At 54.7% G+C, this 24,954-nt stretch overlaps 1 protein-coding gene across 7 annotated transcripts in view; it reads right to left on the bottom strand.

Annotated features, from left to right (window-relative positions):
* Nucleotides 1-24,954, bottom strand: part of NFIX (nuclear factor I X) — a 101,921-nt gene that overhangs the window by 4,211 nt on the left and 72,756 nt on the right. For 4 of the 7 annotated variants that reach the window (XM_053582241.1, XM_053582244.1, XM_053582242.1 and 1 more), the window contains exons 3-10: nucleotides 20,783-20,845; nucleotides 20,431-20,505; nucleotides 19,915-20,035; nucleotides 18,672-18,808; nucleotides 15,318-15,440; nucleotides 12,734-12,909; nucleotides 6,769-6,913; nucleotides 4,603-4,694 (exon numbers count right to left, since the gene is read on the bottom strand). In XM_053582241.1, the coding sequence (XP_053438216.1) occupies nucleotides 4,603-4,694; nucleotides 6,769-6,913; nucleotides 12,734-12,909; nucleotides 15,318-15,440; nucleotides 18,672-18,808; nucleotides 19,915-20,035; nucleotides 20,431-20,505; nucleotides 20,783-20,845 (932 nt within the window). Of the gene's footprint in view, nucleotides 1-4,602; nucleotides 4,695-6,768; nucleotides 6,914-12,733; nucleotides 12,910-15,317; nucleotides 15,441-18,671; nucleotides 18,809-19,914; nucleotides 20,036-20,430; nucleotides 20,506-20,782; nucleotides 20,846-24,954 lie in introns of those variants that run through there. The other 3 variants (XM_053582243.1, XM_053582245.1, XM_053582246.1) reach the window with 3 other exon arrangements.

Here is a 24,954-nt window from a genome sequence, read left to right as displayed (position 1 = left end):
CCTGTGACCAGCAGCCTCTCAAGGGTCCAGCTCTAGAACAGCCAAGGTGCTGGGCAGCTGGACCCTCATGGAGGAGGAAGGGCATCCCCATTCTCTCCTGCCCTGCTATGGGAACCCTGCCCCTGCAGAGACCCTGACTCCCAGTGCTAGAGTCCAGCTGGCCTTCTTGTGGGCACTGTGCCCAGCGGGTGGGACCCCCATGGCTAGTGCTGGCACAGACCTGGGAGCTGGCCATGTTTCCAATTGTTTAGGTTTTTGTGTGGATCCTGGGGAGTGGGGAGGACGCCAGGCTGGGGCTTTTGTAACCAGAAGGGTTTGGGGAGTGGGGTGGGGGTGGCCCAGCTTCTTGCTGAGTTTTTTTCTCTCTTTGGATTAAAAGCAGAAATTCTCATCTATACACCCCAGCCAAGGTCCCACAGGCTGAAAGGCTGGGGGCGGGGAGCCACATGGCTTCAGTCCTTAGCTGGGCCAGGTCTGGGGAGGGGCCACATAGCTCACCCCTTGTGATCCTCTACCCTCAGGGCTCCAGACACTACACTGGAGAAAGAAGAACCTGAGGCTCCTTGGGGTGGTGTCACTTCTCTAGACACCAGCAGGGGGCACCACCTCCCCACAGACAGGGCCTTGTCTGGCATCTAGCACCTTAGTACAGAGCACACCCAGGGTGGACCAGAACTGGGCTGCTTGGCAAAGCCCTCCATCAAAGGCCCCAGCCCCATCTTCTGGCCAGGGGGTGGGTCAGAGGGTCCTTCTCCATGATCTACTGTGCCTGGGTACACCTGGTGGTACCCTGAGGGCAAAATGGGGAGGGTCCCTGAAAATGCATCCCTGGGCTTCTCTGAGACCAGTCACAGACTCTGGTCTGCAGAGGACAAATAGAGCCAAGGACAGAGCACACACTAGGTACTGACTCATTCCATCCTAGCCTGACCACACACAGAGGGTGACAGAGCCAGGACTCAAATATAGGGGGCAGGCTCAGCACCTGTAGCTCAAGCAGCTAAGGGGCCAGCCACATACACCAGAGCTGGCAGGTTCAAATCCAGCCCAGGCCTGCCAAACAAGGACAACTACAACCAAAAAATGGCCAGGCATTGTGACGGGCGCCTATAGTCCCAGCTTCTTGGGAGGTTGAGGCAAGAGAATGGCTTGAGCCCAGGAGTTGGGAGGTTGCTGTGAGCTGTGAAGGCACAGCACTCTGCTCAGGGTGACAGCTTGAGGCTCTGTCTCAAAAAAAAAAAAAAAACAAAATACAGGGGGCAGCACAGAGTCATTGCTTCTAATTGCTCCAGCGTTGATGACCAGTAATCCCTTAGCCTGCCACTTGAGGGTGAGGGCCCAGGCAGCTAGATCTGCCAACTTTTCAAAAGAAGCCAGAAGTCCAGACAGAATCCCATGAAAAATTCCAATATCTGAAACACTGTTTTAGTCAAACAGATTAGGCTGACAGGCTGGACTGTGCCTCAGGCTCTGGTTTGGAACTATAGGGCAATGATTTCAACAAGAATGAGAGGATCTTAGTGTGACTCAAAAAGTTTTAAAAATCATTAAATTATTTACAAAAGAAGTTCAAAGTATAGTAAATATATATATTTTTTACTCTTTTTTTAATCAACATAATTTAAGTGTCACAGAAATTTAACTATAGGTTCAAGTGTGCCGTGAGATTTTTAAAAAGGTTGAAAAACACTACTGTACGGTGTCATCCACTGTGAGGTGGGGATGCTGAGTTTTAAAATTATAAAGAGCCTCAGAGATCATCTAGAACTTTCTGTAACAATGAGAATGTTCTCTGTGCAGTCTAACATAGTAGTCACTAGCCACAAGTGGTTTCTGAGCACTTGAAATATGGCTACTATGACTGAGAAAATAAATTTTTCTTTAGTTAATTTAAATGTAAACAGCCACACTTGGCCAGTGGCTACCACACTGGCTGGTGTAGATGGAGCACATCTGGAAAGGTGGGGGTTTGGGGTTACCACTATGACCAGGCACTCCAGAGGGCAGAAATGCTAAATCCTGCCATGTGCTGGACACCACACTCAAGAGCAACCTGCCCTCCCTCAGCAAGGGTCCTCCAGTAAGTACCTGCTCAAAGTCCAACCTGTCAATTGACTAAAGGCCAAACAGAGGCTCACTAGGGACTGGGGAGGCTGAGGTGGAAACCCAGACCTGAGGCCTCCCCAGAGTGGATGGCGGAGAGTCAGGTCAGCACCTAGCTTCTGGGCTTTCAGCCCAGGCCCAGGGGCAAGGAACTGCCTGGGTGAGACACCCTCTCCCTGGAGGTTCAGCCCATGGTGCTTTCTGGGATCCTCTTCCCAAGGGGAGACTAAGGGGAACCCTCACACCACTCTCCAGAGGCTGGAGAGGTGGTGGTATACTGGCTGTGAGCTCACCTCTCCTCCCCCCCAGGGGAGGAGGCTGTGAATAGTTGGGACAGGGAGGGCCCCACATGTCCTATCTGGCCCCCTTGGGATCTCCTGAGCTGCATAGCCAGGGTCAGCAGCAGAGGGCCGGGAAGGGGGAGACAACTACCAGTGCTCAGACTGTGGGGCCCTCTTCAGAGAAGGAAGACTCCAGTTCCAGGCCTGGAGTTAGGGACAAAGGCAGCTCCAAGTAGACTCCCCACCACCTCCCCACAGGTCCCAGGAATGGAGGAACTACTGCCAAGCCCAGAGCAGCTTTTTCTGCTCATTCCTCCCCACTTCTTGAGCCAGGTCCAAAATTGATTAAAACTAAGTAAAAAGCGCTGCCCAGGGAATGACAAAATTGCTAAAATTCTCTTTTCTTCCCTCATTCTATTGTTCTCTCTCCATCTGGTGCTCCAGAGATCAGCTAAAGTCACTGGTTACTGTGGAAACCACCCCCGACTGTACCCCCTGCTCCCGCACAGCCTGCCTGCCTGCCCCCAGGCTTGAGGGCTCCAGCCCCGCTTGTCCAGCTTCCGTTACCGCTACCCCGGATTCCAGAGACATCTGCTGCCTTCAGGGGCCCTGGACCCCTTTCCGCACTGCCTGCCCAGGGGCCCAAGAGGGAGAACAGGCACAGGAGACAGCCAAACTTTCCCAAACTTGCCTCAAACTCTGACTTGGCCTCAAAACGTCCAAGCAAAGTGAGCAGAGAAAGTAGAGGAGGAGGAGGAGGAAATGGGGTGAGTGGGGAGGGCTCATAGCAGTGGTTCCTGGAGCAGCACACCAAAGCAGCAGGCGGCCAGGCAGGCAGCTGGAGGGAGGGAGCAATCGAACGCTGCCGCCTGGTGCCTGCCCAGAGCTGGGAGGGGAGGCCCGCCTGCTATCCCTTCCTCTGGCACCCCCTCCCGCCCTCTACCAGCAGGGCTCTCTCAGCCTCCCTGGCACAGAGCGGAGGGGGCTGGCTCCAGCCCCTGCTCAGAGCCATTGTTTTTCTTCTCAACACCCCCAAGTTCAAGTTCATCTGGGTGTTACATCATGTCTGGTTGCTCCTGGAAACCAGACGGGTCAGACGTGACTCTGGGGAAAGGGGGTGGGAAGCTGGAGGGAGCTGAAGTTCTCTTCCCCTCCCCTCCTTGCCACTAGGGAGCTCTGAAGTTTGTAGTTTGACAAAGTTTTTTGGTTTTTTTTTTTTTTTTTTTTTGAGGAAAGGAAAGAAAAATCTCAAACCACACACAAAAGTTCCATCCACCAACTTTCTCTGGACTCAGGCCTCAGAGCAAAGGCAGAGCAGGAGATGAGAGAAGTGGCCCTGGAGGCTCTGGACAGAGGTAGATTTCCCCGGGCTGTGGAAGCCTCCAAGGAGGTGTTTTTGTAAAATGTGCAAGCTGGAGGTCCTCTAAAGCTGCCTCTTCCCTGCTCCTCACCTTGGTCCTCCTCCCTGGGCCCTAGTGGGCACTGGGCTATACAAGTTCTTCCTAGCTTTGTGTGGACAAGCATGCATGGGACATCCACCCATATGTACACCTATACATACATTCAAGGTCAAGTTCAGCGGCCTCCAGCTGGAGGGCTGAGCAATAAGGTTTATCTCCTATTTGTGATAGGACCTGTCTCCTTTTGAGAACTAGGACTGGTGTCAGCAGGGGATGGGAGCAGGGACAGAGGGGTCTGGCATGCCGGCCTTCCCCCTAACACATTGGGACTTGGGGGAGGGGCCTCCCAGGCAGTGGCCAGTCCTGCCCTGCCAGAGCCTCTGGGCACACAGCCCACCAGACCTGCTCTGTCCCTCTTCTACTCCTTGCCCAGCCCACCCAAAGCTAGGGAAGAGGGGAGGGGTAGGGAACAGGGCAATGAGGCAGGCACTGTACTCTTCCTGACAGGCCTTAGGCTTCCATCTTTGCCTTCACCAGGCCTGGCCCTCAGCGCCTCTAGCCTTGGGTCCTTGGCTGCCTTCCCCAGGGCCCAGGCTGTCAGAGCTAATTAACCAATTAGCTGATTAGCCAGGGAGCCTGGGGGCTGCCTGGGGAGGAAGGCTCAGCTGGGCACAGAAGCCTGGGCCCTCCAGCTCCACCCCAATCTCTCTCCCTGATTAGCCCTGAGGACCCCAGACTCTTCCCTGATACCAAGATTTCCCAACCCTGCCTGCTCTCCCTGTCCCTACATCCAGATGGTGGCCAAGGTCTCGACCTACCTGAGACTGCTGTGGGATGTTCAGAAAGTTGCCGTCCCGGGGTCCGATGCTGACAAACCGGTTGGCAGAGGCGGTGCCTGTCGTTGCGAATGCTGTGGGGAGCAGGGGAGAGAGGGAGAGACCTTGTCAGGCTTTGGAGCTGCCTGGGCACTGCCCCTCTGGGCTGCTGGGAAAGGGAGAGACTAGGTTAGACCATGCTGCCAGGGTTTAGGCTGGCAGTGAAAGGACAGGCCAGAGGGACAGCTGTGCTGGAGGCCTGCCTGCCTCCCTTATATGGGGATCCCCCCATCCTCTTACTGACCAGGAGTACACGCTGTACCCCCTGGCAGCCACAGCCTCAGCCAGGTGTCCTCTTTCATGGCCTAGGTGAGGGAGGGGCCCTGGAGAATGAGATTCTATCCCCTAGTGAGGTGCTGGGCAAGGCTGGGGTTGTTAGCCCTGGTCCCCAAACACCCTCAATGGGTACTCTTGCTTTTCCCTGGCCCCTCTCAGGCATTAAGAAAGGGCTGAAAGAGGGTAAGACCTTTGGCTGCCCCACACCCCCCTGCTGGGGAAGGCATTCTCAGCCAGGCCACCTCTCCCTGTCCTACTGGGGGCCCAGTTGGATGCTATACCACTTAGCACCCTAGCAGGCCCAAGGACTGGGCAATAGATTGGGAAGCTCAAAGGGGACCCACCAGAGGACTGAGGCAGGTAGGACAGGGTCAGAGAAGGGCCCAGGGGTGGCAAGGCTCAGGCCCATGGCATCCTCCTTCTCTGACTGATGCTTCAGGTCCAACAGCCTATGGTCCTAGGGCCAAGGCAACAGAGGAAGAGGAGGCTGGAAGGCTGGCAGAGCCCCAGGATTTGGACACTGGAGGCAGCTGTCCTGGGGCCCAAGGGAGCAAAGGAACCACATTCCCCTGAGTTTTTCTTAGGCTGTCCCCTGGAGCTCTATAGGAGGGCACAGGCCTTATATCCCCAGGAGGGAAGATATCCACAAAGGGGACAAGGAGTATCACAAGTTGCCTAGGAGGCCCACCCCCCTTCTCTGCACCAGACACACTCAGGGACCCTATGCTCACCAGATTCTGTCCACTTCTCTCCAGAAGTGCCCCCCCACTCGGCAGCCTGGCTCTCCTCCTCCACCCTGCCCACCTCCAATGACCATGACCACGTGTCCTATGGCAGATGTAGATGGGAAGATGGCATGAAGAGGATGGAGAGGGGAAAAGAACTCAAACCACAGAAAGGAGGAGAGACAGCGCGAACGGAGAGCAGTGTGAGATGGGCCAACCCTCTCACCACGGCACCATCCTGACTTATAGCTTGCCAGCCCCCAGAGCACTGCCCACCCCCACCCTGGCCCCACAGACCGCACCCCACACAGTCTCCTGTCCTTAACGTCGGGTCTACCTGGGGCCTCTCAACTCAGATTTTTCTTCTCCTCCCTTTGATAAAATTTGTCATTGGTTTAAAAGAAAAAAAAGAGAAAAGAAAGACAGAGATGAAGTAAGCCAAAGCCCAGAGCCCTCCCTTGTTCTTGAAGCATCCAACCTGGGAAAGGAATTGAAGAGAGGAAGGGGAGCGGGATGGGAAGGGAAAAAAAAAAAGAGGAACAACGAGAAACCAAATGTGAGACTGAAGGGAAAGGGTCAAGGGCTGGCCTGCTGCATCTTTTGAGGCCCGAGGGCCAGGGATGGAGGTGAGGGGGGCAAGGCAAAAAAGGGATGGTGGTGGCGTCGCCTTGTGGTTACATTTGATTTTCTTGGTGTGTGTGGGGGGACAACGAAACAACAAAAAAATTGAAAACAAAAACAAAAAACAAAAAAACAGCAATCAGGCATGAAGATGGCATGGCTGTGCCTCCCCGCCCCCTCCCACCCCCGCCAGCACCCCGGGCAGGCCCACAGTGCTGTCCCTCCCGCCCCCCAGAGGGGCCTGGGCCAGGAGCCCAGGCTGGGAGCAGCGGGCAAGGGGCTTATGGGGTGCTGGCTGGTGCAACTGAGGCCCGGGAGGGAGGCTGTGGTTGGGGGGCTCAGCTCTGATCTTGTCCAGATGGGAGGTTCCGTGGCTTGGGGGGGCTTTGGCAATGGGGTAGGGGTAGGTTTTTCTTTTTGCAGTAGAGACTGTTTGGATAGGCCGGGGATGCTGGGCGTTGTGGTTTCGGTTTCATCGTCCACTTACAAGGTGATGGAGTCAAGGCGGCGCCGTCTGGGGCAGTGCTGGTGGATTTGGAATCAGGCATAGGAAGGGGCACAGGTCTGGCCACTGGAGGCGGCGGCGGTAGCAAAAATGACCCCGGGACTTTGCCCTGGCCGCTACCGTTGGGCTGCGAACAACATAAATAGAGTGACGCATGAAGGCACATCACACACAGACACACGCTCCCCTGCGCAGCCGCGCCAGCTCGCTCCTGAGAGCGGGCGCTCCCGGTGGAAGATGCAGGATTGGGTTCTCATCCAGGCCCAGGATGGATGAGGGTGTGAGGCCTCTATTTGGTCTCTCAGGTGTTTCTCTTTTTTTTTTTTTTTTTTTCTCAGTTCTCTTTTGAAGTTGTGGGAGGGAGGAAGAGGGGGTGTCCGACGGTTTGTTCTTTTTTGGGAATATGTTTTAAGTACAAAAATGTGCCACCTAGCAAATACATGCGACTGCACCTAGGACTCTCATGCTCCTGAAGACCTACAGCAGGAAAGATGAGCCAGCTCGTCCCCCACCCCAGCTTCCCTCACAAGTACATGTATGCCTCTTTTTCAGGGCCCCTGTGTTGGGGCTTGGTTGACCCAACCAGGAATGCAGACAGGCCAGCATTACCCCATTGCACAGTCTTGGGAGGCCACCAGAAGTTGGGGAGCTTGCCCTGAGCTCCCATAGCCTCAGTCCTTGCTGCCTATGAGGAGTGGGGTGCTGGCCTGTTCTCTGAAGAGCAGCCAGGGAGGGAAATCCATCGCTGCCAGCTCCAGTTCCTGGGAGGTTCTTCCCTGTAGACGCCCTCAGAAGTCAGGGATGCTTGGCCACAGGATCCAGTCCTTGTCCTTTATGCCCTTATTTGCTTCAAACTCAAGTTTCCTCCTCCAGGGCTCATGTGTAGCCTTGCATGACTCAGCCTTCTGGCTTCAGGGAATGAAAGCACCAAAGGAAGAGGCACAGGCTCCCCTGCCTCTGCAAGCAGAGTTTCCCTGGAGAGACCTCCCTGGAGATCTGGACACATCCCTCCTGCTGTTCTGGATGGTGCCCTGAATGACCACCCACAAGCAACCCAGGCTTGCCTGGCCTGAGCCCTGCACCCTAAACTGGCTCCTCTCCAGGGGAGACAAAGCTCTGCTTTCCCAGTTCCAGTCCCCCAGGTACGAGACCTAGGGAGGTTCCTACATGCTGCTCCTCTTACCATCAGGCAAACCACACAGTGCCCAACCTCTTGATGTCTGCAGTCAGCCCCTCATTTTGTCCTCAGATTTCATCTGGACTGTGACAATGAGACTGCAGGGGGTTGCCATGTGCTGACAGTGTGCCCATCAACTCAGGACTCTCAGTGCCCAGCCCCAGACCAGGTACTTTCTTATGTTGTGTCTAACCCTCCATAAGACAGTAGTTCTCACCTCTTACCCAGGGGTGATTCTGCCCAACAAGAAACTGGCAATGTCTGGAGACATTTGGGGTTGTCACAACTAAGGGGCTGGGGGATGCCCTGGCATGGAGTGCGTGGAAGCCAGGGATACTGCTCAGCACTCTACAGCTCACAGAATGGGTCCTCAGGACGAAGGATCTCAGTCCAAACATGAACACTGCCATGGCTGGGAGACCCTGCCGTGAGGGGAAGCTCTAGACTACTCATTTCACAACTGAGGAAACTAAGGTTGTGCACAATTAAGTGGCTTGTCCAAATTGCCCAGTGACAAATGGCCAGGCCTGGAGTTTACAGCCATGTCTGTTTGAATCTAGGATCCTTTCCAGCAGGCTCATCAACCCTCTTCCTCAAATCTATGTCAGCTCAGGCTTCTCTCATTCTCCAAAAGCTTACACAGCTCCAACTACAGGGTAGAATCTCCCCAATTGGGCACTCAAGGCCTTTACCGGGGAGCCTGAGGGTTCTCCCACCACCCATGCTTCTATCCCCCGTTCCCCTAAGCACTTCCCATTCCTAACCAACCAAGGTTTCCAGAACACAGGTCAATCAGCCAGTCCTGGCTCACCTGTTCACTGCAGAGCCCTGTGCCTGGAAGACCATTTCCCAAAGCCTTCAAGCCCTGCCCAGAAAATACTGTCCCCTCTGTGGGGACCAGCCAGATGCCCTGAATCACAATCCATCTCTCTGCCCTGTTCTTCCAGGACACTCTCGACTGCCACTAGAACCTCTGAAGCAGGCTGCCTCCCCTCAGGCTCCCCAACAAGCTGGCAGAAGTGTGCAGCACTCAAGTACCGCTGGCCACATAGGAGTGACTCGGCTCCACTGCTGTGCTTTAGCATCATGGACGCCCAGGCTGACCTGTGCTGGCTGCACCCTTCCGTACTCTGATTTGTCCTCCCACTGTCCTTTACCTTTAATGACCAGCACCCAGGTCTGACACACTGGCCCTCTAAATGGTTCCTTCACTCAACTGTTCTTGCCCACTCTGAGGGTGCCAACTCTCAGGAGCCCCTGATAAAGACCAGCAGTGGCTGTGCTGGTCCTTATCTGTGTCTTGGGCTGGAGACTTTCTATGCTGGGTGTCGTTTTGGAAGGGGACACTTCAGTCTCAGGCAACAGCACAGGCAGAGTGCAGAGGTTTCTTCCAGCTGTGCAGGGGTGACATGGAAATCTAAGTAGCAACACTCTCCCTCATTTCCACAGCCTGTCTGGTTCCTATCTCACTCTTTCATCAGAGCAGGAAATGGAATGGTCCCATCCAGACAGGTCACAGCCTCACTTACTCTCTGGGGGCATCCTGAGCTCACTCTTCTGGGAAGCTGGGACACAGAGGCCTTTAAGACAGCCCTTGCTACCACATGGCAGCCTCTGCCTCCCTTACGTCTTCAGAGTCTCTCTCCCACAGGAGTATCTAAATTGCTAATCCCAACCAGTAAGACTAATCCCAGCCCGATATGGCTGGACACTGAAACCTGCTGATTTACAACATTCAGTTTTTTGAAAGTAACTTCCAACTGGAGTGGGAAGTCTCAGCTCTGATTGGTATACAAGTGAAGGGTGTAAAAATCTCAAAGTCCTGTGGCATCATACTGCTTTAAAACTTTGAGAGTAGGAGCTAGAAGGAACCTAGAGGTTGGTATAGACCCTCACTTTAGATGCGAGCCTGGCCATTCAGCATTGGTGGTCCAGGCTGAGCCCCAGTCACACCCTCCCATCAGGCCCTGTGGCTGCTCCATCGTCTTTGCTGGGCTGTCTCTTCATTTGCCCTGAAACACAGCTAACCAGGCATCCTCTTTCTGCCCTTTGCATCTCCTCTGAGTGGTGTCTCCACTCAGCCTTGGCATTACCCTGGGGTTCAAGCATTGGCTATAGGGCTGCCCAGGAGCCCTTCTGCAAGTATCTGTAAAATTCTTCTATGCAGATTATTTTTTTCTGCCAAGCTGATCTGTGACTTCAGGTTCAAGAAGGTTAGAAATTTAATCCCATAGGCTCTGGATCAGTGGTTCTCAAAATGTGTGCCCTGACCAACAGCATTAACATCACCTAGGATCGTAGAAGACATGTAGATTCTCAGGACCACCCCAGACCTGTAGAATCAGAAGTTCTAGGGTGAGGCCCAGCCATCTGTGTGTCAGTGAGGCCTCCAGGTGACTCTCATTCATTCTGAGAAGCACTGCTCTCACCAGAGGCTATAATGCAAGCACAGGCTGGCATTACCACTCCCTGTTACTGGGTCAGCTGCAGAGCCCAGGGCTTCTGGCTCTCTGTGCAGCTAGCACTGGCCTCTTCCACAGCATAGTGCTGTCTCCAGCCTCCTCTCAGAGCTAGTGGAGAGCTTCCTCCTCCTCTCTTCAGCATGATAGGCCACGAGAAGAAACCCAGAGATGCTACTCCTGGTTTGGCCAGACTCCCTGCTTAATCAGGTGCCTATGTTCTTTTTTTTTTTTTTTTTTCCTAATTTACTTTTTTAGAGATAGAGACTGGGCTGGAGTGCAGTGGCATGATCATACCTCACTGCAGCCTCACACTTCTGGGCTTAATAGATCCTTATACCTCAGCCTCCCAAGCAGCTGTGACTACAGGCTGGGCCACTGTACCCCCTGTCCATTTGTATTCCTGTCTGCAGTGTTCTGTACATGGTTTACTGGCAGCAAGAGCTGCCTCAAGAAAGGAACCTTCTAGGCAAAGTGAGTCCTCAATCTTGAACAGTCAAGTCAAGGGGGAGGATTAGGACGCCGCTCTCAGGACAGCTAGGGAACTCAAGAGGTCTGTGATTAGATGTGACTCCATGAGCTAACCTGGTCCCTAGGCCAGCCTGATTTTGACTCCAAACCCCTTCTACTTCTGTAGGTGACAAAGAAGGCAAGGCAGTGCTCCCAGCCTTCCTTGCCTATATTCTAGATCCCACTTCCTACAAGGGCTGGGGCAAGGGCTGGCAGCTCCCTGTGGATTCTGCCAGTATCTCTCTGAAGGAAACACAATGGTTGTCAAGGATCAGGTTTGCTCTTCCTTCCATGAACCTAGAAGTGGACAGAGCTTGTCCAGAGAGCTGGGTGAAGCTATAAGTATGCTAAGGAGCTGTAGAGTCAACAAGAGAAACCCTCACAAGGCAAAGAGGGAAAGGAGACATGGAGAAGAGTGGAAGGAGGGCAAGCAGGAGGGAGGGAAGAGGACTGGCTCCCAACAGATTGAGGAGGGTGAGCACAGCTCCACCCCAAATCAATACTCCAGCACTTCGCAAATGCCAAGGCAGCACTGGGCCGGCTGGTAGAGGGCAGCCTCTGGCGTGGGCTTCTGGAAAACCTTTCCCAGCCACAGCCCTTTGAGCATCCTTCCCACCTGGCCTCTCACAGTGGGCTTCCAGGCTGGAACAGCTGGCTGGAGAGGAGCTAAGGCTTCTTATAGAGCAGCATGCTGCTGAGGCTCCAGAACTTCTAAGCAGGGGTCCTCAAACTGCGGCCCGCGGGCCACATGAGGCGGTGTGATTGTATTTGTTCCCGTTTTGTTTTTTTACTTCAAAATAAGATATGTGCAGTGTGCATAGGAATTTGTTCATAATTTTTTTTTAAACTATAGTCTGGCCCTCCAACGGTCTGAGGGACCGTGAACTGGCCCCCTGTTTAAAAAGTTTGAGGACCCCTGCTCTAGAGACTACCATGTCCCAACCTGAAGTAGTCCCCTAGGGCCAGAGCAAGAACCACTGCCCCACTGATGGGTCATCTCTGGCCCAGCACTTCTTGGGATATAATTCCTATGCTGAGTAGCCCTGAGTTTTTGCTTGCTGCTGATGGAGAAGGGCTCCATGGGAAGCCAGTTTGTCTCCCTGGGCTGAGGAGCAAAAGGCTTTGCTCTGGAAATGGAACTGTCCTGGGAACTCTTATTTAAGACTCCTGCCAACAGGAGTCTCCATGGCAGCTCTGTGGGCCAGAGCCTTCCCTCTCCACAGTGTGTCTCACTGGGGATGATTTTGCCCTCCTGGGCATAATGAAATCTGGAGACGTTTTTGATCATCAGACCTGAGGAGAAGGCCCCTGGTGCCTAACAGGCAGAGGCCAGGGACGCTGCTCAACACCCTACAGGGCCCAGGATAGTCTCACACAATAGTCAACAAATAGACCTAAATGTCAAGAGTGTTGAGACTGGGCAACTGTGGTCTAGAATCTACCAAATCTTTGCAGCCCTGAGGTTTGAGAGGGGTGCTGGGAAGCAGAGGCCCAGGCCCGGGCTGGATAGGTCATAGGTTCGCTCCTGCTAGGGAACAAGGACCACAGAAAAGGCAGGAGCCTAAGTAACATGGCCCAGCTGCTGCCCCCACTCTGGACCATAGCAGACAGGTCCCGAAAGAGTGCCCAAACCCCTACCCCTACTCCAGACCCAGAAAAATCCAGGCATTTGTTCGTTCGGTACTACCAGCTCCCTGCTGCTCCAGCACCAGGTGGGCTCCTGGTTTTCAGACCCTCTGAGACAGACAGACAGACACAAAGATGAGGCTGCAACAGGGCTCCTGGGGCCCTCTGGACTCACCTGTCCAGTGGCCTGGCCCGAGCCATCCGAGCACACAAACTGCACAAACTCCTTCAGCGAGTCCTGCCCGTGGTGGTGGTGATAGCGGATGGTCGGGTGCGTGAAGTACGGGCTCGACTGTTGGATGATGGACGTGGAGGGGAAGTGCAGGGCTGACGCTGTGGCCCGGGGGCTCCCTGCATGCACGCGGGCAGGGAGAAAAGGGTGTCAGGGCCAAGAAGGCAGCTAGCAGAGGGGGTGGAGATGGAAAAAGAGGGAGGCTGCTGGTCACAGGGCTGAGTGTCCCAAGGAAGAGGGAGGACGGTGCAGAAGCTGGGTGAGGCAAGTGAGGCACTTGTCACAGGTACAAAAGTTAAGGTAGTACAAAAAAAAGCCAGTCATTGAGATCAATAATGTTTTCATGTCATGTGAAAAAAAGGTACAATCAAATGGGTAAACTAAGGTCTACAGGCCAGCCACTTGTTTTTGTAAATAAAGTTTAATCAAAACCAGGGTGAGATAGATAAGGTAAGGTCAGACCCTGTCTTTGTTTCAAATGTTAATGCTTATCATACTCTTTTTTGCAAAATAGTTCTGATTTTTTAAAAAATTGTGTTAAAAAAATTTAAAAATTATGTTAATGGCTCAGCTCTCATAGCTCTAAGGGGTTAGGGCACCAGCCACATACACCAGGACTGGCAGGTTCAAACACAGCCTGGGCCAGCTAAACAACAATGACAACTACAGCAACAACAAAAATAGCCAGCATTGTGGTGGGCGCCTGTAGTCCCAACTACCTGGGAGGCTGAAGCACGAGAATCGCTTAAGCCCAAGTGTTTGAGGTTGCTGCAAGCTGTGACACCATGGCACTCACCAAGGGCAACATAGTGAGACTGTCTCAAAAATAAATAAATAAATAAATAAATAATTGTGTTAAAATATTATTTAGGCTGGGCATGGTGGCTCATGCCTGCAATCCCAGCACTTTGGGAGGTCGAGGAAAGAGGATCACTTGAGCCCAGAAATTCAAGATCAGTCTGAACAATAGTGAGACCCCGTCTCTATAAAAAATAAAAATAAAGGGCGGTGCCTGTAGCTCAAAGGAGTAGGGTGCCGGCCCCATATACCGGAGGTGGTGGGTTCAAACCCAGCCCCAGCCAAAAAATAAATAAATGAATATAAATAAAAATAAGTTAGCTGGGTATGGTAGCACGTGCCTGCAGTCCCAGGATCCCTTAAGTCCAGGAGTTAGAGACTGCAATGAGCTATCATGACACCATTACACTCCAGCCTGGGTGACAGAGTGAGACTATGTCTCAGAAAAAAGAAAATCATTTATCTCAATGACTGAGTTTTAGGCCCCTCTTGCCATTCTGCGCCCACAGTAAGTGCCTCCCTCACCCTAACCTGGCCTCGGCCCTGCTGAGAGCCTGGGTGAGGGGTTGGAGGAGGCAGATGGCTCCATGGGGCTCTGGATGAAGACACGGATACCTGACACATCTCCTGAGCATGAGCTTGTGTGCACCCAGCCACTGCCACTCGTGTGCTCAGTCCCATCACTCTTACACACCACGCATCCTCACACATGCAATTCCCACCCCAATGCAGGCCCCAGCTCTTCCCCCTCCCGTCTGTTTCCAATCAGCTCACTCTTGCTCTCAGTTTCATTAGGGGGCTGAGGAAACTTGGAGTTCATATATGCTGAGTTGGAGCCGGAGGAGCCTGGCCCGTCTCCCTCCACCCTCCTGCTGCCTGCGCAGAGGGCCCAGGCTCCCCGCCCCCACCTTTCAGCCACCACACCCTGCCCCAGCTCTGGCTGCCTCTGGGCTCCCAGCCAGGAGGCCCTAAGGAGGAAGCTGGGAGGTAAACCTCCCTGTTCTCTATGTCCAACAGAAGAGCCCAGAGACTGCGGGTAGACCAGGACCATGTGAGCTGTGATGCCACAGCACTCTACCCAGGGCAACAGCTTAAGGCTCTGTCTCAAAAAAAAAAAAAAAGAAAGAAACAATAAAGCCAGAGAGCAGCCCCCAAGGGATGGGGTGGCTCCTTTCTCTGCAGAGCAGCCCAGGCACCACCTGTCCCCTAGACCCAACCTTTCATTTCTAGACAAGGGCAGGGAGGCCCAGAGAAGGGAGTCCCTGGCCCCAGGACACAGAGCAGGCACTAGGCTCCATGGAGAAAGCTACTCAATCCCCCCAACCTGGGTCATGCTGGGAAGACAGACCATAGGCTAAGGGAGAGGAGGCCCAGAGAGAAGGCTGTGCTATGGAGCTGGAGGGACAAAAGGAGAGCCTAGCTGGCCTGGGGGAGGTCTCAAAACAGGCCTGTGCCACACGCAGGCACACGCGGAGTGAGGAACAAGTGGGAGGGTGCTCAAGAATCAAGTGAGCAACCCCAGGCTGGGCCCAGTCCTCCAGAAAGGGCTGCCGTGGAGCAGAGCCCACGCCCATGCCCACCTGCTGCCACCCCATGCCCATCTGCTATGGCCCCAAGCCCTGCTTGGGGCTGTCACTTGGGGTCAGCTCTGGCCACATCACCTGGCCACCTGCCCCTCAATGTTCAGCCACCTTCCCAACTGCCCCCCTTTGGGCCCCCCATTTCTCACCTGGTCTGACTCCAGCAAGCACAGGCAGCGGGTGGTGGGTGAAAGCCATGCGCGGGGAGCTGCCCTGAGAGGAGAGGGCACTGCAGAAGTCCAGCTTTCCTGACTTCTTTAGAGAAGCCGGGCCTGGGGGGAGGAAGCAGCAACACAGAGCAGGTTTAGCTGGGCTAGGGAGGAAGCAGGGAAGGCAGGAAGCCAGCAGCTCTTCTCCTTCTCTCCTTGGGTCCCTCCAGGCCTCCCCTTCCTCGGGCCAGGCTCCCTTCTAACTCCTTTGCCCAGTTCTGGATCTCAATCTGAGCCAACTAGTGGGTGCATCTGACTAGAGAAGAAAATGAGGCCTGGGAAATGTGAGGCTATGTGCACAGGACAGGGATGATGGGCCCAGCCTATCCCTGACAAGAAGGTAACAGAATGAAAGGGTAGGATGCAGGTTCAGCATCAAAGAAAGGATGCAGGAGGAACCCAAGTGACAGCGTGATAGCCAGGGAGGGACAGGCTGGGGTTTGTGCTGCGGTGCCCTGGGCCATGAGAAATTCTAGTGGGAAGAAGCTCAAGGCTCCCTCTGGGGAAGGGAAAGCACAGGCCCTCAGGAGGGATGCAGTCCCCAAGAGAGCAGGGATAGGGCTAGATAACCTAGAGAGTCCTCCAGCTGCTCAAGCCTAGGTGGGCCCTGGAGGAGAGCCAGAGGGGAGAAGCCAGCCCCAGCCAGGGGACCCAGCAGCCACTCTGAGGTAAGGGTGACATTCAGCAGGAAATGGGCTTAGAGAGCAGCCTGTCTGAGCTATGCCTTTAGGAGTCTCGTGTTGCCAACTAAGGTCATCTCTGCCCAGTGGGCAAGGTGTCCAAAGAACAGGACAAAATGCAAGGCCCCTGGTGGGCCAGATTCTCCTGGGGAGCTTGCCTCCTGTCCTGGGCTGAGCTTCAAGGCTATGCCCAGGCTGACAGGGATAAGGTGGAGCTGGGACAGATCTCTAGAGTGGCTATCTTTGATGGACAATTAGAGTCAGTTTGGGTGGGGGTGTGAGGGCTGCAGAACAGAGAAATAAGAGCCTTCTTAACTGCAGAGGGAAGAAGCGGGGGAAGGGCGAACTCCCAGCTGCCAGCAGAGGTGTTATCTGGCGGCAGCTGTGTGCCACCTGATAGCTGGCACGGTGGGGGGTGGGGGAGCATCCCACCAGCTGTGCACAGCCTTCCCCACAGCCACACAGTGCCTCCCAGCTGTTCCCTGTCCTGCAGCTGGGCTGCTTAATTGGTGATTTGTTGCAGCCTAGGGAAACAACACACAGGTGGGGGGGTAAAAGAGTTGTGGGTGCTGCAGGAGGATGTTGGGGGTGCTGTGCATGGCAGGACTGCTGGAAGGAGCAGAAATACAGAAATGGTAGGTGTGAGAGCAGACAGCAGTGAAAGAGAGTAGGAGCCGGGAAGAGGAGGACTCCTCCAGAACCAGGTCTGGGCAAAAGGGGCCAGGAGCCCTTGCCCAGGCCAGCAGCAAACACACTCCTCAAAACACCCCAGTGGCAGTTCTTACAGAAGGAGTCATCTCACTGAGGCCTGACTGGGAAGGAGGAACCAGGGATGCAGTCAGAGAGGCTCCCAGGCCTTCTCCCCTCTTCCCTTCACTTTCCAAGGAAAGCATGTGAGCCATGCTATCCCAGGACGCTGCCTGCCACAAGGAGATTCTGGGAGGGGTCCCGGAGTCATGCCAGGGTACCATCCTGCAGAGGTTAGCTTCTGCTGACAGTCTAGAGCAGGTCCTCAAACTTTTTAAACAGGGGGCCAGTTCACTGTCCCTCAGACCGTTGGAGGGCCGGACTATAGTTTAAAAAAAAACTATGAACAAATTACTATGAATTCCTATGCACACTGCACATATCTTATTTTGAAGTAAAAAAACAAAATGGGAAGAAAGACAATCACACCGCCTCTTGTGGCCCTCGGGTCACAGTTTAAGGACCCCTGGTCTAGAGGGTCTTGAGTGCACTCACTTAGCCCAAGGCCTGGAGGTGAGCCCTTCTCTCCTCCCAGGAACTAAGAGCAGAGAAGCTGGAGCCTACATTCATTATGGGACAGCAAAAAAGCAGGAGCACCTCTCAGACTTCACCCTGGCCTCCACCTACCCACCTGGCCCTCCCAGAAGTAGCACATTTGCCAAACACCAGACCAGTCATTCTCAACCTTCCTAATGCCACGACCCTTTAATACAGTTCCTCATGTGTGGTGACCCCCAACCATAAAATTATTTTCGTTGCTACTTCATAATGTAATTTTGCTACTGTTATGAATCATAATGTAAATATCTGATATGCAGGATGTATTTGGACAACCCCTGTGAAAGAGTCGTTCAACCCCCAAAGGGATCGCAACCCACAGGTTGAGAACCGCTGCACTAAACAAAGCACCATCAGGTCAGACACTTGTCTTCCTAGGTCAGAGAATGAAGCCCCAGCACCAGGTCTGTCCAGAGCAGATGTATGCTGCACACACCCCACATGCTTGGGTCTACACTCCAGCCCCAAGATGCTCACACAGTGAGGACACATACAGGCTGCACCACTGGCGCCTCTGGCAGGGAGCTCTTGCAGCCAGGTTCCTCCCTCCAATGTGCATGGGCACAGACACACACACACACACACATACACATACACACTCCCACCTAGGATCTCCAGGACTATCCACCAAGACTAGAGGTGAAGGTGGGTGGGTTAAACAGGAAGCAAGTGCCCAGAGGGGACTGGGAAGGACAGAGCTGGATTTCAACAGGCTCTTTTCCCTTTGCTAGCTTCCCTGACCAGTGTGAAAATGATTCTGCTCATTCTTCACTAGACTCTGAGCTTCTCTATAAAGCTGGGTCCTTGGGACTAGCTGTTCTCAGCCTGTCCCTAGGGGAACATTCAGCAATGTCTGGAGACATTTTTGGTCAGCAAAACTGGGAATGAGGGGTTTGCTGCAAGAGGCCAGGGATGTTGCTAAACATCCTATGATGCACAGGACATCCCCCAATACAGACAATGATGAAGCCCCAAATGTCATTAACGCCCAGGTTAAGAAACTGCCCACAGGGTGGGGCAACCTCTCCAGAAAATTGCCACAAGAAGATGGCCACAGCCCCCTACTACAGGGACCCAGAGGCTTGGCAGTCCCCTGCTTCCCATTGCCATGCCCACTATCACAGGATGGCCTACCTCCTTGCCCCACCTCCAGCCTGCTCTGCCTTCCTCCGGAAGATTGGGAGGCAAGAAGACAGATGGGCTGTGCCACCTGACAGGGAAAATCCGTGGAAGGCTCTTCATGTAAATTGAGTGGAGGAAATAAGGTTCCAGCCTTCCTTTCTCTGGGGAGGGATGACTGCACCCATACCTGCATCCACATCGTTGGGCCACCCACTGGACTGGCTGCTGCCAGCTGCCGGGGAACGGCCTGTCCCAGGATAGAACACGTCATCAACAGGGCTCTCCATCTCACTGTCATCAATGGACTTGGGGCGCTTGGTGGTGCTGGGGAAGGAGGAAAAGGTCAGATGGATGGGCCAGGGGTGGGCCAAGACTCCAGGAAATCACTGATGTTCCTCCATGTGGGGAGCAGTACCAGTGACAGCAGCACTTCAGGTACTTGCTGCATGCCCAACCTCAGGGCCAGCCTACCAGCCCCCTGGAGTGAGGCAGCTCCAAACCTGCCCCTGCTCCTTGAGCCCCTTCCTGAGCTATGATTATGGGTCCACCCAGTGGCCATGTCAAAGAAGTGGGCAAAACCCTCAGTTGCCTCCTCTGTCCCGCTCACTATTTCCCATCAGTCCCAGAGCCAAGTGCAATGAGTGAGATACTTGCAGGGAATGTCAGGGGGTGCCATAAAACTTGGTCATCAATATAAAGCATATTGTAATGCAGTATTTTTAAAAATAAAAATGAATGCCAAAAAGCTACCAATGAACCCAAATGTCCATGTTGTCAAAAATGGAATCAACCTTGCCCTGCACAAGACTTGCCTGACCAGAGTGGTCTCCACCTCCCAAGCAGCTCGCCACTCCCTCCCTCCCTCTCCACACTACCCCCATGAGACAGGCTAGCTGCCACTCCAGTTTGTCAGAGTGACCTCCTAATTGGCTCAGTCCTGCCCACATGCCCTGCTGCTGGAGGGAGCTTTCTAGAATACAAGTCCCCAGCGTCCCCTGCTGAAACCCCTCAGCGGTCCCCACTGCCCAAGGATGAAGTCTAAACGCCTTCTTCTGGTCTCCAAGGCCCTCTGTGGGGTGGTCCCAACAGCCTGTCCAGTCTTGACTGGGATGGATGCTACCTTTTTACCCAGGTAAACCTGTACCAGCCGCTGGGGTGTCTGGGCCCAAGTGCCACCTCCCCAAAAGAGAGGCCTTCCAGGCAGAGCCATGCCTTGTGTGGGTTTTTGTACTTAAAGCCAAGTGGTGCATGAGGCAGGAAATTCAGTAGATGACTGAGCACATTGGGCCAAGGCTGCTTTTGAGCCAGTGCCTTCAATAAGAGGTGACATTCTAAAGCATCCAGGCCTAGGCTGTACAGCTGCCTGCAGCCACCTGGGGGGATGGCTTAGAGGCAAGGGAGGCGCAGGAAAGCTGAGGTGCTGGGCTTACCTGGTGGAAGGAGGGGAGGTGATGGACCGCCGCCCCAGGGTCACCTGGTTTATATTGTAGTAGCTGGGACTCTCCAGGTCTGCCAGCGAGAAGTTGGGCCCTGACGCTGTTGCAACAGGAGCTGGTAAGAACAAGAAGGTGATGAGGTTTGGAAGATGAGGCAAACCCAATGGGGCCTGTTCACTGCCATAAGCAGCTCCGCAGAGCTCAGGGTGAGTTCACTGTGAGGTCCATGAGATGGGGGCAAGTGGGCCGTCTGGGCTACTAAGGAAACCTCCTTTTGGTTGGGGATCAACTGGGGAGAGCCTTTAGATGTGAATTAATTTGTTTCCTCCAAAGCAGTGGAGATTTGAGGCAGGGCTCTCTGGATGACCCCGCTCCACCCAGCCTGGTGCCAATAGGGTAGGAAGTATCTGAAAGGGTAACCCTATCTGCCCCCATCCACTTGTCCCCAGGCCCCATCATCAGTGGGCCCCCAGGAGGTCCCAATTCCTAACATGGAAAGGTCTCACTTACTTTGTGATACTCTCACCAGCTCCGTCACATTCCAGACCCCGGAAGTCACAAAACAGTCCTGGAAACTTAAGTGCCCTAAAGAGGGAAAAGGGAGAGTGAAGGCAGGCAAGGCCAGAAGGGTACTGCCTGCCTATCTTTCCAAAGCTCTTCCTATCTTTCACTTCGCCCCTCCCAAGTGCCAATTTGGGCTCCAGGATGGCCCTCACATCTACACAGAAGAGGGTCTGTACTCCAGGCAAGTCCCCTCCCTTGGCATGACAGCCTAAGTTCAGGCAAGAGACAGCTGAGAAAAGGGGAAGAAGCAAAGATGGCCAGGCTGGCCGGGGTGGGCAAGGGTGAGCAGGGCACTGACCGTTGGGCAGTGGTTTGATGTCCGCATCTCCTTGCTGGTTTGAACTATCTGATTGTCCGGATTCTGAAGGAGACACAAAGGGAGACGGTCAGGAGCAAAGATCCCTATAAGCACCAGCCAAGCAGCTGCTCTCCAGGCCTGTGCAAGGGCAAGACCCTCCCCACCATCCAACCAGGAGGGCTGGAGCAGACCAGAGAGGGGAAGGAAAACCAGCTCATGACCCAAGGCAAGTTTCTCTGCCTCAACACTCAACGTTTGGGCTGGACTGTTTTCTGGGGAGGCCGTCCTGCACACTGTAGGTTGTCTGGGCAGCATCCCTGATCTCCACTCACTAGATGACAATAGCACCCCAGTTGTGACAACCCAAACTATCCCCAGATGCTGCCCACTGTGCCCTGAAGGAAAAAGTCACCCTCGGCTGAACAGCACTGGTCAAGAGTCAGGAGCACAGAGGGGCCCAGGAGAGAAGTCAGGGACCCTCTCTCCACAGCTGGTATGAACCTAAGGGTCCCCAGCCGGCTCAGCTCACAGAGGAGCATCCCTTCCCTTACTTGGTTAATTAAAGCCAACCCTGTCTGCCTGGGCCTCCCCCACCTCACCTTTATGCTCACAGGCAGTGCCTGGCAACCCAGAGGGGGGAGGTTTGCCCTGACGCCGTCGCCCACTCTGTGCCAGCCTGTCTGGGCTGTCTCATGCCCCAGTGCTACAGCTGCTCAGAGGGAGCCCTGAGACAAGGGCCCATTGTGCGGTGGGAGCTCAGAGAGAGCTGGGGGCAGGGTGAGTGTGTGTGTAATATTTCGCTGAGCTTGGGAAAGCCCCCCAGCCCCGCCCCCCAGGTCCTCAAAGCATTGTGTGCCAGGGGCACAACAGGGACCTCCAGAAAGCCTGCCTGGGCACGACAGCTGGGGAGAGTGGCTGGGGGTGGGGGGTGGCCAGGGCAGGTTAGAGGAAGGAGGAAGGCAGGCATTTGGTGAAGAATCAGCTGCTCACAGGGGGACAACATAGGGGTGGCATCTGATAACTGTGCCTTGGTATTGGCTAGGGCTTTGCCCAACTCTTCGTAATGGCCCTACCTCCTGGGTCTCACCCACCACCCCACATTCAATCTGCTAGCCTCCACCATAGTAAGGAAGTTCCCAAAGGGCGACACTGGCCCAAGAGTTGGGGTGAGGGCCCCTTTGGCCACTTAGAAGGGAAGAAAGAGGTGCCAAGTGCCCTCCTGCTCAATATTCTCAGAGCAAAGGCCAGCCCATGTCTGGGGTTAAGAACGCTGGCCACACTCCTGGCTGCCTGCCTCCATGTAACAGGTGGACAAGGGCAATGGTTTCGGGCTCCACTCCTCTTATCCTTTACATTGCTCAATTTTTTAAACAGTCACGAAATCAGAAGGGTTTTTTTGGTTAGAAAGTGCTAGGTGGTGCCTGTGGCTCAGTGGGTAGGGCACCAGCCCCATATACAACAGTGATGGGTTATAACCCAGCCCCGGCCAAACTGCAACAAAAAATAGCCAGGCGTTGGTGGCAGGCGCCTATAGTCCCAGCTACTCAGGAGGCTGAGGCAAGAGAACTGCCCAAGCCCAGGAGTTGGAGGTTGCTGTGAGCTATGACACCATGGCACTCTATCGAGGGCAATAAAGTGAGACTTTGTCTCTAAAAAAAGAAAAAAAAGAAAGTGCTCACCTCACCCCCTCTGGCTTGGGTGCATCCTTCCATCCCTTACTTCCCACTCACCCTGGTAGCATGTTTAACAAGAGAGATTGTGGCACTCTCTGTTCTGGCGGGACACCCTGGGAGGGTGGCCTCTTTGACCCACATAGTGTGGATGTGTACCTTCTGGTCACTCTCTCACCTCAGCCCATTCCTGGCTTCTTGGGTCTGGTTTTGGCCTGGCCAGTCCAAGGGGAGCAGCCAGAGGGTGAGGCCAGGTCCCCACCCCAGACCTCCACAACCTGGGCCTAGAGGCTGCTCTGACTTGCAGCTGGGGAAAGAGCACAGCCTTAGGACTGGTGTGCAGAGCCAGCCAGGGGTGCATTGCACAGATCACTGCCCAGAGTCTCTGCTATGGATCCTGCCCACTACTGGAACAACTCAGTGCCCACAGAGCCCTCTAGGTCTGGGTTGGGGGAGGAGGAGAAGGCCTCGGGTCCACTCCATGGGACTAGTCCTGGCCTGCTGTGAAAGGCCAAGGGGGGTGCCTGCACGCCTGCGTGGGTGAGCATGCGCAACCCAGCCCAGGGAAAGACGCGAGGGAACCCAACAAAGAGATGGAGGTGGGCCAGCGACAGAGGCAGGGACAAATGGGGCTCCAGGAGAGCGCGACAGACAGGAAATCCTTCTAAACCAGGACATGGCCCCAAAACATTATTGCTGTTATTACTATTAGCTCCCTGTAAAGGAGCAAGTGAGAGTGAGGATGGTGGGCGAGGCCCGCGGCCACGCGCCTCCGAGCGCTGCTGGCAGCCATTTTAGGCCTTGGCAGCCATCTTACGCTGGCGGTCCCTGACATGCTCAGCTCCGCTCCAGGACAAAAGGCAGAAACACGGGAAATCTGGACCCGGGCTCGGAGACAGAGGAGCCAGCCGTGTGGCAGGGGCAGCTGTGGCCCGGGCCCCACTCATCTGCTCAGGCGGAGTCCCCCAGGCCAGCACAGTGAAAGGGGCAGGGAAGGCCTAGACCAGAGTCTGGGGACACTACAGCTCTATTCAAAGGTGGCTGAAGCCCCCACAGGCCATTTCCATACCCAGGGCCTCAACTAGTTCAGCAGGAGAGTGGCAGGCACCTGGGGACACTGAGGGCTGTGATGGGGGGAGTTCCTCGATACCCTGTGAGGGCAGGGGCACCTTGGACAGGCAGGGGAAGGGGACTCGTAGGAACCCAGCCTGCAGCGGCTGGGTACCAGACAGGCCACTGGGTCCACTTGAAGAGCCAGGCTCCCAGGAAGAGCAAGGAGATAGCCAGCCCCAGGTCTAGGCCTGCTCTGGACCATTCCAGGCATTAGGAACTGTGCCCCAGCTGGCATGCTCTGGAGCATCCCTGCATTCCGACTCCTTGTCGCAGCTCTCTGGGGAGGGGATAACCCTGGGATTTGAGATTTGGGATTTGGGACAGAGAGGAGGAGGCCCCTTTATGACACCCCTCTCCAGGCCCCGCCTCAGGGCTGCCCAGCTTTTATCTGGCAGAATGAGGCTTATCAGAGCCACCAGCTGAACAAACACACAAATCCACAGTTAGTGAGAAAAAACACTCTGCCTGAACTCTTTATCTCCTGTTCGCAGGCCCCACACACTGCCCACTGCCAACAACACAAGAGGGGACCTGACTGTAGCACAGCAGGGCTCCATTCTCCGCTTAGAAGGTGAAGGGCGGCCTCCCAACTCTGGCCGTGCCTCCCACGGGATCCCTACACTCCACCTCTCAGCCCCCGTCTTCTTCCCTCCTTGCCCCTGAGCCCAGGGTGGCTCTCTCCTGGCAGTTCCTGCTCAGCGGGCGTGCATGAGTGAGCCCCTGCCCACACGGGAGATCCCCTCCAGTGTCTGTTCTCTCACTGTGGACAATGGGCCAGCTGGTGGCCTGTGGGCTGTGGAGGGGAAAGGACAGTGTTGGCTGGCACAAAGCAGGCAGGTGCTGGGCTCCATCTTTTATCTTTTAACCTCTCTTGCCCAGCTCATGCCCCTAAGGTTATTTCTCTGAATTTCCCATCTTCTGGGGCTACACCCCTGGCAGCCTTGAAGGCCCCAGCCTTCACTCCAGCCTGGTTACCAGAGCCATGGGGACCCTGACTGCACAGCCCCAAATTTAAGGCCACCTGACTCCCCTCCCTCCCCCCAGCCACCTCTCTTCAGAAACTATGGCTCCTATCACTTTCTATAGAGATTGGAGATGGGACTGAGGGTAACCACTGCTATCCTAGGCCTCACACCAACTAGAATGTTTCCCTCTGTGCTGGTGGTGAGGGCCAGAGCGCCCATCTGCGTGCTCAACTCCCTCCTGCTAAACTCATCAAATGAAACTACCTAAAAACTGAGCCCAGCCACTATATCCAACTGGTACTCTGGCAACTGAGTTCCTGACCCCTGGGCCAGGCTTGGGGTGAGAGAGAATCTTGGAGCCCACAGCTGTTGCTGTGAGGTGTCAGGCCAGTGCACAAGCATGGAGTGCTGCTGACCATCCTCC

Source organism: Nycticebus coucang, chromosome 3 (genome assembly GCF_027406575.1).
Source record: "Nycticebus coucang isolate mNycCou1 chromosome 3, mNycCou1.pri, whole genome shotgun sequence".
Taxonomy (NCBI): domain Eukaryota; kingdom Metazoa; phylum Chordata; class Mammalia; order Primates; family Lorisidae; genus Nycticebus; species Nycticebus coucang.
The sequence above is the reverse complement of the archived record's forward strand: the minus strand, read 5'-3'. Positions and strand labels throughout refer to the sequence as shown.